At 59.5% G+C, this 15,492-nt stretch overlaps 1 protein-coding gene across 1 annotated transcript in view; it reads left to right on the top strand.

The window, feature by feature from the left end:
* PIK3R3 (phosphoinositide-3-kinase regulatory subunit 3) overlaps positions 1 to 15,492 on the top strand; it is a 147,248-nt gene that overhangs the window by 9,234 nt on the left and 122,522 nt on the right. The window contains exons 2-3 of the mRNA XM_019501380.1: positions 6,573 to 6,659; positions 8,185 to 8,262. Of these exons, the coding sequence (XP_019356925.1) occupies positions 6,573 to 6,659; positions 8,185 to 8,262 (165 nt within the window). The remainder of the gene's footprint in view (positions 1 to 6,572; positions 6,660 to 8,184; positions 8,263 to 15,492) is intronic.

Genomic DNA, 15,492 nt, shown 5'->3' on the forward strand with positions numbered 1-15,492 from the left:
CAGCGTGGCTGGGGGACACGGCTGCCGCTCGGACAGTGATCCTTTCTCCAAGCCCTTGCTGTTAAATAGGCCTCACGTGGGGCAAAGCCCAAGGTAGCAAAAGGCTCGTCCCTGGGGTGAAGCATGCACGAGCTCCTTCCCATCCGCTGGCCAGGTTCTTTGGGTAGATGTGATATTTTTTTTATTAGGCCAACTAAATAGTTGGAAAAAATGTTCTTTGCAAGCTTTCCCGTCTGCTCGCTTGCTTTTCTCTCGCGGCCATGCGAGTCCAGCATCCCCCCGCTCCTCCCATCGCTCTGGGCACGACGAAAGGAAAGGCCCCGGGACATTTCCGCCTGTCTCCTGGAGCAGCAGAAATAAAAGCCTCTGCGTGCATTTCCCGTTGCAGGCCCCTTTTAAGAGTGCCCCCACGCCACGGCCAGTGGGGAGAGGTGATCAATGCCTCATTTAGTCCAAAATAGGAGCTGTGGTCGCTAGTGCTCGGTCTTCTCCAGCCAGATGAATAAATCGAAAGGATGCAGGGAGTGGAGGAAAAGCCTCGCGTTCCCGAGCTTTTCATATCCCCAGCGCAGCGTGGAGTCCACGCAGAGGGGCCCGAGGGTCACCGGGAGGATTGCACCCGGACACGTCCACGGTGGGGGAGGAAGACCCCAATACAGCCAGGCGAGTGTGCGTTCCCGGTGGATTTAGCCAGGCCTGGTCAGGTCCACAGAGCTTTGCTCTTGATGAGACCCAGGGGAGCTCAGCAATGTGGATGCGGAGGGGGCTGGGGCCGGCCCTTTCAGCCCCTCCTGCCCCCGCTTTCCTTCCCCCCAGGGGATTTTACAGAGGAGCCTCTTCCACCCGAAGCCAGCCGCTGCCGCGAGGTCACGCTGCCCCTGGATGCCTTCCCTTGCTCTGCTGGAACAAGGGGGTGGGTTTTACACGGCTGGCATCCTCCGTTCCTGGATTTGCTTCATGGTGTCTGGGCCAGTGGGAGAGGCAGGGGGCTGCGAAGCAGGGGATGCCCCTCACTGTGTGCGTCTGTGCTGGACGAGACGGTTCCCTCGCTCGCATATCCCTTTGCAGACATGGACTCTGGAGCGTCTTCCTCCTCCAGTCCGACTCGGGCTGTGCCGGTGCTGCTCTGGGACTTGAACCCCGAGAGTCCTGGCGGGGGGTCTCGCCCCTCCAGTCGGGGTAAGGCTGATGCCAAAATGGGGGTCAGGAAGGCATTTGACCCCATGCTTAGACTGGGACAAACTGGAGGAGAGGGGTTGCTTTCCTCTGTAGCGGGGCCATGGCCTGCGCCAGGAATTTTTGGAGCATCTATTAACACCCTTTGAAGCAGCAGGAGGTTGGCAGCCGCGGTCCCCCTGCCTTCCCTGTGGCTGGGGCAGGTGCGATGCCCTGCGCTGCATGACTGGGGTCACTTTGCATTGACAGTGGACAGGGCTGATCCTGCCTCGGGTGGGGTTGGACCGTGGGTGGATCGAGGGTGTTGACAAGCGGGGTGCAAAGGGTGAGGTGCATGTTCGCATGCAACACAACACACATGTTCCTCCCATAAAAAAAAAATCTAGCAGCATTACTAAGAGGCCGGGGGTTGGATTATTCCATTTAAGATTGAAGCAAAAACAAATATAACCTCACTGGAGTGAGTTAAAGCAGTCTGCAGGGCTGCGAAATAGGAGCTTTGTGGCCAGGAGCAGCCAACAGGCAGCAGCATGGCAGAACCAGGGCGAGCTTGGTGGGTGGACGGTGAAGATCCCGAAAAGGAGAGTCATTCACACCTGTAGAATAAAGAGTTTCATAGGGATCAGGTAGAGGATGATGAGCTATGAAGTCAAGTCACTCCCTCACTGCTGCCTGGCTAGAAATGCCACGGCCATGAGGTTGATTTTAAACTTTGGGTGGAGCCGGAAGCAAAGCCGGGTGCAAGTCCACCACTGCACCCCCCGATCTGCCCCCGGGGTTGGTCTACGTGATCTCTGGAGGTCCCATCCAGCTCGCCGTCTCTCTCATCCAGTGCCTGGATGCAGGATGCACTGTCCATCCTCCCCCGGGGCTCGCTGGGCTGGTCTAACAGCCGACCACTGCCGCGGGGCGCGGATCCCCCTGCCGCTGCCCCACGCTATGCCGTCACCCCCAAATGCAGCTTGCACCGAAAACAACGCTGCCGCCGAGCGCGGAGATCAGTGGCACGGGGAGAGTCGGCAGAGCTGCGGGCTTGGGGGCAGCAGCACCCCATTAATAGAGCGTGGACTGGTCAGACCTTTGTGAGCTGGATCCAGTCTCTTGGCACAAGAAAAGCCTGATATTTTTTTCCATTCCTGTGCCCTGATTTTTTTCCTCCGCTGATGCACAGAGCCATAGCTGGGAGCCCAGACTGGCTCACATGCAGCTTCCCAAGGCCTTACGGACACATGGAGAGGTGGCGGCAGGCCGAGGGCTGTTCCACTGCCCCGTAAATCAGTGCTAAGCCCCCGGGGCGTCGAGTCCGAGCACAGCAGGGCTGGAAGGGGTCTGCAAGGGTCACTCCTAGTCCAGCCCCTGAGGAAGGATCAAACCCGTCCCCGCTCCCAGACTGGGCTGCAGCCAGCACCCAGTGCCTCCGCTGGCTCTCCCCGGCTAGACGAGTGCCTCAAACTCTGAAGGAATCGACATGTCCTTTGCGTGCTCTTGCCAGAGAGGAACCGTCCCAGCGCTGGGCGGAAGCCAGAGAGAGAGTCAGCGCCGAACTCGTGACGCCTGGGCCAGCACTTCTGCACAGCCGAGGGGGTAGGGACGCTGGGACCAAGGGACAGGGCCCTGGATCACAGCAGGTCTGCATTGCATTCGGGGACAGTCGCCTGAATCCCACACGGGTCAGTGCCAGTGAGAACGGGGGACCTCGGGCCAGCAGAGAGCCTGGCCCCAGGTGATGGCTGGAATGACTTTCCCTGGCAGCGCTTCAAGGGCTGCTTGGGGTCACGCACGCCCGAGCCATAAACACGTTACCGTCGAACGCACCATACAGGCCGGTGAGTCTCAGCCGGGTGCCGCAGCCCTTGGGGTGCCTCGAGATCCGTTCAGGGAGCGCCACGACGCAGGCAGAGGTGATCCACGGGATAAACCCCGCGATGTCACATAGGAAGCCAGAGCGTCCAAACCCCTCGGCCCCGTCGGGGGCTCGCTGAGTTCTCTGCAACAGAAGAGTTGCTCTTGGTTTTTTTCCACCATCCAAAAACCCCAAGGGAAAACTGCCGGCATCTTCCCCCCAGTCTAACGCAGCTGAGAAGTGCTGCTGGAGAGGTTGCAGGAGCTGGGACAGGCCTGGCCCCGAGCCGGGCTGGGCGGCAGGAGAGGGAGAGAGCGATGGAGAGAAAGAGGCCGCATGCTTTTCCGCTGGGCTGTGGCTCCGAGCGGCACGGGCGCAGACGTGCTGAGTCAGAAGGCAGTTTTGGGCAGCGAGGGAGGTGCGGCGTGAGGAGCCGACTCTCAGCCTTGGTGCTCGTGGTCCCAGATGCCCCTATGAACCTCGCCGCTCAGTGCTCGGTGGCTTCCAGCCATGCCTGGAGCGGCCGCCGGTACCCGCAGCCCTTCGAGAGAGAGGCTTTTCTGCAGCCAGGGGCTTCATCCTGTGTCTGCAAACTGGTCCCCCCAAACTGGTCCCCTATCAGCCCAGCTGCAAACTGGTTCCCCCCAAACTGGTCTACTATCAGCCTAGCTGCAAACTGGTCCTTGCAGTTGCAAACCAGTCCCCTCAAACTGGTCGCCTATCTGCTCAGCTGAAAACTGGCCCTTGCAACTGCAAACTGGTCCCCAATTAGCTCAGCTGCAAATTGGTCCAGCTGCAAACTGGTCCCCTGTCAGCCCAGCTCCTGGTCTGCCTCGCTCCCAGCCTCAGCTGACTCCCCGCTGACCTGGTGCTTTCAGCTGGTGTAGCTCTTGGCCCGTCCTGTTTCAAAGCCCAGGGAGGCGGGAGAGTTCAACGCCTGCCCTCGGTCGCTAGTGCATGCTCTGAGGTGCTTGAGGAGGGATACCCGTGCTCTCCCACCCAGGCAGGAAAAAGCGAGGCTGGGACCTAGCCGGGGAGAGGGCTGGCCTGGCCTGGGGTGGGGCCGCCGAACCGGGTGGGATTCGGTGCCCATTTCCATCCCAGCAGCTGGCCCCAGAGCGCAGCAGCAGGCGGAAGGAGGCCGAGAGCCTTTGCCAAACGTTAGTCGCACTTGGCAGGTCACACTCCCCGCGCCCTGCCAGGCTGTGAGGTCAGCCGTTGCAAAGGCTGGAGTAGGGGCCTGGATTCTTCAGTTTAAGACTGAAGCAAAAACAAATATAACCTCATTGCAGGGAGGTAAAAACAATCCGCGGGGCTGCGAAATAGGAGCTTCGTGACCAGGAGCAGCCAACAGGCAGCAGCATGGCAGAGCCAGGGCGAGCTTGTTGGGTGGCACATGGAGACCATGAAAAAGAAGAGGGTTGTTAACACTCGTGGAATAAATTGCTTAGTAGGGATCAGGTAGAGGCTAACGACCTATGAAGTCAAGTGAGTCTCTCATTGCTGCCTGGCTAGAAATGCGACGGTGGAGGGCAGGAAGGGAGCCCAGGCCTGTGCCCGGGTTCTGGGTTCGTGGAGGAGTGGAGGAGCCTTAGAAAAGGCTTGGAGAAAGGCAGCCAACACGATCAGGGGGCTGTTGCCAGACCAGGAGAGACTAAACACGCTTAGGGCTCTTCTGTCTGGAAAGGAGGGGGCTGGGGGGGGTCTATAAAATTGCCAAGGGGGTGGACACGGGGAGCAGGGACCTGTTGTTCACCAAGTCTCGGAGCACTAGAAAGAGGGGGAACCGCTGAAATTAGCAGGTGACAGGCTTAAAACGAACAAGAAAGGACCTTTTAATGCGAAGCGGAGTTAACTGGTGGAACTCATTGCCCCAGGAGGTGAGGGATCTCACTGTTTTTGTGTGCGTGTCCCCTCTGGGCCTGGTCCCCGGGGGGCTCGGGGTGTGTCAGGCCCAGCCAGCAGGGCCCGACTCTTCGATTCCAGCTGCAGCCCCTCAGGCCGGTAGCGCTGGAGGTCTCAGTATTGGTATATAGCTTGTAGCCACTGCCAGCGGCACTGCATGCAGCTGTGACGGACACACGGCGAATGGGGCTGCCGGCGCGGGGGCGATGGGGGCTGGCTGTCTTGCCCACGGGGCTGTGCTAGCACAGGGTGGGTAGAAATCTGCACGATGTGTCGGCTTGCGCAACTAATGCACAGAGAGAGCAGCATGTCCGCACACCAAGGGGTAACAGGCTCTATATCCCATGGCAGTGGCCTTGGGCAGGACGATGAGGCCCCCCGGCTCTGCCCCCCCATGCCCCTAGGATATTTTGCTAGGAGCTGGCTGCAGCTGCAGCTGTGGGGAGCAGCTGGAAAGGGTCCGGTCCCCCCGGCTGGGAACTTGCTGGCTCTTCTTTCAACTCGGGATACTAAGTGAAACCAGGTTTAGCTTCCCTGTCTGGGCCAGGCCCTGCGTCAGCGCACAGCCCTTCCTGCCAGGAGAAACTCAAGCCGTCCGGCAGCGGAAAGACAAGTCCCTTTCCTTGCCATGCAAAACCTGGGGTGTTCCTGGGGCGGTGCTGGGAGAGATCAGGGAGCAGAGGGGGTAGCCCCCCCCAGGCTGGGCAGCCTCTGCAAAGCAGCTTTGGGCAGAGCAGGAATCCAAGGGGGGTGCAAATGCACCCCTGCGCCCCCCTGGATCCACCCCTGCACACCAGGGATGGAGACTCTCTGTCAAACTCCTCGGCCGTGCAGGCTGGATGAGTGCTACGTGCCCGGATCAGGCCCACGGGCCCCCCTCCATGTGACAGATCCTCTGCATGTGGCATCTCCTCTGCAGAGAGTTGCGTTCGGGCTTTTAAAGCCAGGCCCAGCGTGGCTGCGGGTGAGGATTTCTTCGGGGGATCTCTTGTTGCACCAAGTGCTGAGCTGATGCAGGGCCAGGCACGCACGGCATTGTCTGCCGGGTTGTTTGGGGACGGAGTGGCGGTGGCGGTGGGTGGGCAGGACAGAGCAGCCTCTCAGGAGGGGTCTGTGATGTCCGGGAGAGGTCTGTCCCTGCATTAGTGCCCCCCATGGAGCCCGGGCAATGCCAAGACCTTGGCACACGCTTAGCACATGCCAGGGGTGCAGCACAGACCCATTTGTGGTGATGAAGTGCAAGGTCCAGACACCGAGACTGAGCTCCCGGGCATGCGGAGAGGGTCCAGCAAGGAGGACCATTACAGCGGATGCAGCATAGGCAGCCTCTTTCTGCTCCTGGCAGGTTCCCTCCGTGGCAGCAGTGGGTAAGGGGCTGGCCTGCCGTGGGACTGCCTGGCCTGAACCGGCCCCCGCTGAGAGCATCTCCCATGGCATGGCCACCCCAGCCATCCAGGGAGGCTGTGGGGGGTCTCAGGCTGCGTGCAGGGGCTGGGCTGGCCTCAGGGGAGGGGTTCAGGACCAAGACGGGCGGTCTGGGAGGTCCAGCCAGGGAGGTCTGGATCCCTGCCTCAAACCGAGCTGCTTTTCGCTGCCCTCCGCCTCCTTCACTCACCCCCTCTTTTCCCCCTGCCTGTCTCCCCTGCAGGCCCCGTGGAGGCCACGGAGCACACGTCTCTCCCCGAGCAAGCCCCTGTGGCCATCAGGAGGCTCCTGGAAGCTTTGGAGAAGCAAGGTAGGTCGTGCCCCGCATTGCACCCCCCTCCGCGGCATGACCCGTCCATGCTCCAGGACCCCCGGGATTTGCTAATCACCAGCAAGCAGAACAACGGGGTCTGCAGCCATCCCAGACACCCGGCGCCAGCACCCACTGAGCCGGTCCACGGGCACGGGTGGGAAACAGAGGTGCCCACGCCAGACACGCTTGAGGGTTGCTTGTCAGCCCAGTGCTGCACTGTCCCGGCTGGACCCGGCTTGGGCCCGGCCCCCAGTGCCACCCCTAGTCTGGGCGCCTCGTACGGGGCAGCTGGGACTGGCTTGGCCAGGGCAGGGGGCAGTTTTCCGTGCTCTCGGGTCACAGGGATGCTGGTGGGAGAGGAGCCGCTGTCCCGGCGGACCCTCTTGCTGCGGGGAGCCACGGGGTCTCTGTAGTGGGGGCACTGTGCTCACACACCTGCATGGGCATGACACATGTGCACGGCACACAAAATTAGGTACTGCTGCGTCTTGCCGGCAGAGGGCATCACTCACATGCACCTGCACACACACGTGCACACGCACAATGGGCAGTGCTAAATCTCGAGCAGGGACACCAGGTGCACACAGGCACACGTGCACAGCATGTGTGTGCAGCACACACAAATTAGGTAGTGTCGCATCGATCTCCAGCAGAGGGCACCTCTCGTTCTCTGTCACACACACAATCAGTCACACTTGCACCTTCAGGCAGTGCTGAATCCCTTCAGCAGAGGGCACCACTTACATACGCACGCACACACACACACATACAGTCATACTTGCACATTCAGAGGCAGTGCTGAATCTCTCCAGCTAAAGCCCCTATCCAAACGCACACAATCACAGTTGTGCATGTGTGTGTGCGCACGCACACGCACGGGCACATACATAAATGCATATGCATGCACAATAGGCAGTGCCAAATCTCTCCAGCAGAGGGCGCTGCACACCCACACATATGCACACACACAAACATGAGTGCGTATGCACACGCGCGCACACACAATAGGTAGTGCTGAATCTCTTCAGCAGGCAGCACACACACAGACATACACAGTCATACTCGTTTGTGTGTGCACACATACGCTTACACGTGCACGCACACACAGGCAGTGGTGAATTGCTCCAGCAGAGAGCACCACACACACGCGCGCGCGTGCGCACACACACAATATGTAGTGCTGAATCTCTTCAGCAGGGGCCACAACACACACGTGCATGTATGGGCAGGGTACCTGTATGCACACACACTAGGCAGTGCTGTATCTCTCCAGCAGCAGACACCACTTGCACAAGTTCACACACTCACAAAACGGGAAGTGCTGAATCTCTCCGGCAGGGGGCGCCCCACACCCACACCCACCCAGACACACACACAATTGCACACACTCGACTCTCATGGCTCTTGGGAGGGGCAGGGACCCCCAAAGCAAGAGCCCCCCTGTGCTCAGCCCGGGGCCAGTCCTGCTGTGTGCAAGGGCAGGGGCACGAGGCTGACGATCTGCTCCCGGCTCTCCCCCAAGATGTCGAGAGCGAGGCCCTGTACCGATCCCTGCCCGGCGCTGCCGGCCACCCCGAGCTCCGGCAGGCCCTGCTGACAGGTAAGTCGCCATTGCATGTGGGTGTACACGCATGACACACAGAAGCACCTGCACACATGTGACACACTTGGGATTTCCCCCCTTATTTCCACCTGTGTGAGTCCAGCGGTACCAGGTGCTGGGTGCGGGGGGACACCTGCCCTTTATCCCCCACCCCAGATACCTTCTGCCCCTAGCTCCATCCTTGCCCCTTGGTGGGACCCTGAGTCCAGCCGTGATGCCACGGCCCCCCCAGATCTGTGCACCAGCCAGCGAGCCTGCAGACCAGGCTGGTGTGGGGGTGGCTGTGGCCCATCTTCTCCTGCTGAAAGCAGGGTGGGTTCATCCCTGTTCCTTGGGGGAGGTTAGGATGGGACCGTGGCCAAGTAGGGGCTGGGAGCTGGCGGTACCAGGGTGCAATTCAGCCCATCCGGGCATATGCAGGGGATGAGGGAGTGCTTCATCTGTGCCCATTACCCAGGTGACAGCACCATGGCACCAGCCAGCACCCAGCCCCGGGCACCCCCGGCTGAGTCTGGTATGCAGGGAGTGGTGGTGCTTGCACCTGGGTCCTGCTGGCTGCCGAGAGGACATGGCTAGGGGGGATCCAGCTGCCACGTGCCTCATGGCATGGCCCCCCTGGCCATGTTGCCATGGCAGGGAGCCAGATGGAAGAGCTATATAAAGCAGCATGAGCTCATCGCGGCTGGGAACCAGGTCCCGGGGGGGGTGTGGGGGCCTGGGAGAGCCTCACGTGTCGTGGCAGTGAGGGGGGAGAGGAGCGGGGGTGTCTGGTGCGGGGGGTCAGGAGTAGGGACCTGTGCCACAGGAGAGTTTTGCACCTCTCTGCTTGGCTCCTGCACCTGTGTGCTGGCCCAGGTGTGTGTATGCGTGCCTGTGCATGAGTGTGTGCATGCATGTGCATGTGCACGTGCATGTGCATTCATCCCTACTTAGACCAAAGAACTGCAAAGGAAATAAGGAGAAAGGATGGAGATAAAGTGCATTATATATTTTCCCCTGGGCACTGAGACAAGCATGTGTCTCTGAGCTGTGTTTTAGCCATGGTACTAGGCAGGCGGGGATGGGGCAGCGGGGTCTTGTGCGGGATCTGGGAGAGTCCCCTGTGTGCACTGGTGCCCAGCCCAGTCCAGGCAGGACCAGGCCCTACCAGGGCTCCGGGCAGCACTGTCCAGGGAAGGATGCTAAGAGAGCCCAGCTCCCAAGGGAGCGACGTGCTGTGTGGGTCTCTTCTCCAGCACAACAATCAGAGCTTCATAGACAATGAGGGTGGAAGGGAGCTCAGGGGGTCACATCCAGTCCAACCCCCTGCTCCAAGCAGGACCAGCCCCAACTACATCATCCCAGACAAGGCTTCGTCTAGCCAGGCCTTCAGCACCTCCAAGGATGGAGACTGCACCACCAACCTATTCCAGTGCTTTAATACCCAGAAGGTGTTTCCTACTATCCAACCTAAACTTCACAAACTACCCTTTTTCTGACCAAATACCTGCTTTCTGGGGCTGGTGTGAACTACATCAGCTAGACCAGGCTAGAGGGTGCGTCTTGTCCCTCTGCTCAGGGTCAAATCAACGCTGCATTTGGAGGTCAGGAAGGAGTCGGACCCCATGCTCAGACTGGTACAGACTGGGGGGGCTGTCCTCTGTGGCGGGGGCACAGCCTCTGCCTGGGCTCTCTCGAGTGTCTACTAATCCCCTTTGCAGCAGCAAGACGTTGGCTGTCGCAGTCCCCCTGCCTTCCCCGCGGCAGGTTCGGGTGCGATGCCTGGTGCTGGTTCAGGGTTGACTTTAGTTTTGCTCAGAGGTTGGATAATCCAAGAGCTCCCAGCTGTCGGGGCCGATCCCTCTGATCGTGACTCACAGCTCCTCTCATGCCGGAGGGGAGCCGTGGCGGCTGGAGGGGGCGGCTGGGGTCCGTAAATGTTGCCGAGCTATTCCTGCCACCGCGAGGGTGCGGGGGTGCCGGTGCCTGGCGGGGGGCAGAGCCGTCGGCTGGCAGTGAATCATGCTTTCCGGGGGCAGCTGAACAGAGCTGCAAAGTTGGATGGTCCAAAGGGGTGGAGAGTCTGCCCCCCCTTCTTCCCCATCCATGGCTCATCAGCGCCGGGTCCCGTGCACAGATGAAATGCAGCCTGCTCCCGGGTCCCGGGGGACGAATGCATTTGCAGGCAGGAGAAGGGCTGGTGTTAGGGGAGCCCCGGGGGAGGCATGTCTGAACTCCCACTCCTGACAGCAGATCTCCTGTTATTAGCGCTTGGGTGGGAGGAAGCATGGGCGAGAGGACACAAGGCCCCAGGATGGGGGTTGCACCCATCTTTGCAGAGCAGATGCTGCACCCCAGGACCTTGCTGGGGTCTTTGTGCTTCTGCTGCCTTGCTCTCCCCACTGCGCCAGGCAGGGCTGGTGTGCTCGGGACTGTGGCATTGGGGTGTCACATTCGCAGGACATGGCTTTGGAGAGCACAGAGCCGCTGGGCCACGAAGCAGTGACCTGCTGTGCCGGACTGGGTTACAGCATCCCCACCCCCTCCGCGCTTAGCCCACGACTGGCCCTAGTGACCCCTCTGCACAGCGGGTCAAGTGCACGGCGCCTTGGTTTCTCAGAGGGGTCCCAGGGCTTTCAGGTCTTGCTAAGGAGGAAACGGGGGATTTTTTTTCCCTGGGAAATACCAGCTGTTTTCTGAAAACTGGACTCTCCCGCAGCCTCTGGCCCCCAGGAACCTGTATTGTGTTGCCCCCCGCCAGTAGATTTGGGGCTGAAAACTGGGTTTCCTAGAGAGAAAAACCTAAGGTTGTTGAGAACGGGCCCTCTGCCCTCAACTTCCAGGGGGAAGAAGTTTCTATGGAAAAGCTTCGACCTGCCTGATCCGCACAGGCCAGTTGGGGCGCTTGTACACAGGACGAGTCGTCCATGTACACGTTATGAACCTAGGAAGGAGCTTGGAGAGGGGTCACCATGCCCAGTGCCCTGCCGAAGGGTAAGGCCACGGCCTGGCCGACTGCAGGCAGAGATAGGCAGGTATCTCTTGAGCGGGTAGATGCTGCCTTTGGGTCGCAGCAGAGCTGCCCAGCATGGAGCACGTATCAGTGGCCCAGGATTGGTGCCCGAATGCAGCCTAACTGATACCGATGCACCACGAAAGCCAGGAGGGCTCTGTCCTTCCCGTATATCCCATCGCCTCTGTCTCACGCCTTGCCTCGCTGGGGGAACAGAGGGGAAGAATCGCTCCCCTCTGTCCTCGTGCGACCCCCCTCCCCTGGAAACCGTCCCCCGAAAGGGGATAATCTTCTCTCCGGCATCGATGTGGGTGATTTCCCCACTGTCTCTGCTCGAAGCGCAGTGGCTCAGCCAGTCGGGGAAGATGATGGGGTGCAGACAGGGCGGCAGGAGAACAATTTGGCCTGTCACAACGTGGAGGCGAGCTTTCTGATTGCTGTCATCAACAGCTTACGGCAATTACCCTGACAATAGAGGGCTAATGCTCCTCCACAATAGGCTGCCAGGAGGAGCAATGCAAGGAGCTTGGAGTTAGCGCTGCGAGTGGGGGGAGGAAGGGCGCACGCCGGCGTCCAGATCCTTGCAGACGGGGGAAGCCGGCCCACTGCAGCATCCCGGGGGCTGCTGGTTTTGGCATGGAGCATCACGGGTCAAGATGAAGCTGCAAAACTACATTTGGCTTCCAAGAGCCAACCTCCAGCTCCACTTTCTCCCCCGCAGCCTTTGCCAGGGAAGGGTCTTTAAATGGCAGGTATTTGGGCAGACTGTGGTACAGCAACACCGTGGGCGGCTGCAACCTGTCGCTTGCCTTCAGCGGACGCTTGGAGCTTCATGAAAGCAGCGGAGGACTGGGCTGGGGCTCGCCTACGGCACCATCAGTCGGGCAGAGGAGACTCTTCTGCAATTAGCAGTATGGGGGCTAGGGCAAGCGTTTAGCAGCTCTGTTGCCCGCATGGAGGTGCCGGCAAGTGGGCCAGAGTGGACCTCCAAAGGTCACATCTAGTCCGAGCCCTCAGCCGCGTGGCACCGTCTGAGCTAAGGCACATTTTGGGTTGGAAAAATGTTTGTGCTGGGAAAAGTTCCATCAAAATGCAAGACTTTTTGGAGGAAGCAAAGTGAAGGCCATGAAAAATACAGGCTTGGATCAAAATGAAACAATATTTTCATGGAGTTTCAGCTTCAAATTGGTCCTTTCAGGTGTTGGAAGCAGCCATGTCCTGGTTTTCCACATTCAGTTTGGGGATGTTTGGATTCTCCACTCTTTGCTTGGGTCCTTTTTTTCCACCCAGGAAAGAAGTAGAAGTTAAAAAGCAAGCAAATGAAGATAAATCCTCCTTTCCCAATTTTTACCCTTGTTTTCCAACTGGAAAATGCTGAAATGTCAAATCTAGGAGAAATAAAAGTTGGCTTCTCCCAATACAACAGAAATGTGCATTTCAAAAAGTCGTTTGGAAAGGAAAGGCAATGGGAACATTTATTTGAAAGCCTGCGAGAGGCAGACACGTGGATAGGAGGCTGGGAAGTGCCCGAAGTGGGCTTTCTTTGAGTCCTGCTCACCCAAGAGTTGCCGGCCAGGGGATTATTCTCCATGCTGTGGATGGAGAGGCTGGGGAAGAGCCATGCAGGGCAACATCCATCCCCTTTGCCAGAGGTCTTGGAGAATTGCTGCCTACTGCCGAAGCAGGACTAATTGGGGTCCTGAGAGATGTGGCTGGAGCATGCAGCAATGCCTTTGTCACTACCATGCCAGAGCTCAAATGCACGAGGGAAAAACCACACAGGACCATATTCTCCATCCCCAAGGGTGATTTTTGCAGATCCACTTGGCTGTGGAAGCTGGGGGCCAGCTGACGGGGCAGAAGCTCTGCAGACAAGGACCTGGGGGTGACAGTAGTCAAGAAGCTGAACAGGAGCCAGCAGTGTGCCTGTGGTGCCACGAAGGCGACTGGCATCCTGGGCTGCATCGGTAGGAGCGCTGCCGGCAGATCGAGGGCAGCGATTCTTCCCCTCTGTTCAGCACTGGGGAGGCCGCATCTGGAGTCCTGTGTCCAGCTGTGGCCCTCCACTACAGAAAGGATGTGGACACGTTGGAGAGAGTCCAGTGGAGGCAGTGATAATGGTTGGGGGCTGGGGGACAGGACTGGTGGGGAGAGGCTGAGGGACTTGGGCTTGTTTAGTCTGCAGAAGAGACGACCGAGGGGGATTGAATAGCAGCCGTCACCTCCCTGCAGGGGGGCTGCAAAGAGGATGGAGCTGGGCTGTTCTCAGTGGGGGCGGATGACAGGACAAGGAGCAATGGGCTCATGTTGCAGCAAGGGAAATTTGGTTTGGATATTAGGAAAAACTTTCTCATGAGGAGGGTAGGAAAGAACTGAGAGGTGGGGGAGTCTCCATCCTTGGAGGTGTTGAAGACCTGGGTAGACAAAGCCCTGGCTGGGATGATGCAGTTGGGGCTGGTCCTGCTTGGAGCAGGGGTTGGACTAGATGCGACTTCTGAGCTCCCTGACCACCCTCATTGTCTGTGGTCCCAAGCGAGCTCCCTGCTCGACAGCAGCAATATTTCCACGACTCTCTCCCTGTGTTGTACGCTCACGTGTGTTTCCATGCCCAAGCACGCCATGTGGGGCAGAGCCCTTCCCAGTCCTAGCACAGCTCATTTAACCCACCTGAAGGGTTAAATGTGGAAGGCCGGTCTCATGGCCGGTCCCACCGCTGCTCTGAGCAGGTCTTGTCAACGTGTCCCGCTCTGGCTAGCCCTCGTCCAAGCCAGGGCAGAGCAGGCTGAGGCCCTGGGTGCGGTTGCTCACAGTGACGTGGCAGCTCGGAGGGAGCGCCTGGGGGGTAACCTAGCTCTCGCTCTCAAGAGACCTGGGCTCAAATCTGTGCTCTGCTGCAGATGTTGCGGGTGACCTCTCTGCCGTGATATTTAGGGTTGGCCTCAGGTAGCCCCCGCCATGCTCAGCCCCAGATGTGGGCTGCAGAAGGGACAGGAAGTAGCAGGACTGATGCTAGCAGGTGTTTCTGGCCTGAGAAAGCAAAGGGCTGGTGTGATGCATCAAAGTGGGGGCTGCAGGCTGGGCGGGGGGGAGGCTGGTTTCCTCCCCAGGAAGATCTGCACAGCTTGGCCCTGGGGCCAGGCCTCGGCTCTGCCTCCCCGAACCAGAAACGGTCCAAGGGAACCTCCAGAAAACAGCCTCCGTCTTCCCGGAGATGGGCCTGAACTGGACCCCCAGCCCCATGCTGCGTCCCGCCAAAGCGGGGCCTTCCAGGTGTGAGGTTGGCCTGCATCGGTCAGTGAGGATCAGCACCCCGGGTGCTCGGTGCTGGACGTGCAGCACAACAAGAGACAGTCGCTGCCCCGAGACCGGTGCCCAGGAGGAGAGGCACAGAGGGGAAACTGAGGCATGGAAAGATGAAGGGATGTGCCCATGGACACTCCCGGGGCTCTGTGGCAGAGCCAGAAGTCCCAGTCCAACGCTCACACTCTCTCTGCTGCTTCTTGTCCATGCAGCCCATTGCAGAGCCCAGCACACACACATACCCGTAACACTGCATGAGCTTCCCCCACTCTCAGCCCTCGCACTCCCTCCCCTCCGCTCCTGATGGTCCTGCTGCCAAGGCTGCCAAGGCCACGTGCTCAGCCGGCCTCAGCCATCACGTGGGGCCGCATCTGGGCAGCCTGTGCTCTGGCTGAGGCCAAGCTCTTGCCGCGCCAGTACAAACCAAAGGCTCAGATATTATTGTTTCATCGTTTCATAGTTAGTGGGGTCGGAAGGGACCTGAGCAGATCATCTAGTCCGACCCCCTGCCATGGCAGGAAAGAGTACAGGGGTCAAACGACCCCAGCAAGGTGTTCATCTAGCCTTGTCTTAAAGCCCCCCAGGCTGGGAGCCTGCACCACTTCTCTTGGAAGTTGGTTCCAGACCCTAGCCGCCCTGACCGAGAAGTCGCGCCTCCTGATGTCTAACCTAAACCTACCCTCTGCCAGCTTGTGACCATTATTTCTAGTCACTCCTGGCTGTGCTCAGGGGAACAGGGACTCCCCCAGCGCCTGCTGGTCCCCTCTGACTAGTTTGTAACAGGCCACTAGATCCCCGCTCAGCCTTCTCTTGTGGAGGCTGAACAGGTTCAGGTCCCGTCGCCTCTCCCCGTGGGGCCTGCCCTGCTGCCCCCTGACCATGCGAGTGGCCTCCTCTGGACCCTCTCCATGCTGTCCACATCCCTCCTGAAGTGC

This window comes from Gavialis gangeticus, unplaced genomic scaffold (genome assembly GCF_001723915.1).
Source record: "Gavialis gangeticus isolate Ggan-Ray unplaced genomic scaffold, GavGan_comp1, whole genome shotgun sequence".
NCBI lineage: Eukaryota > Metazoa > Chordata > Crocodylia > Gavialidae > Gavialis > Gavialis gangeticus.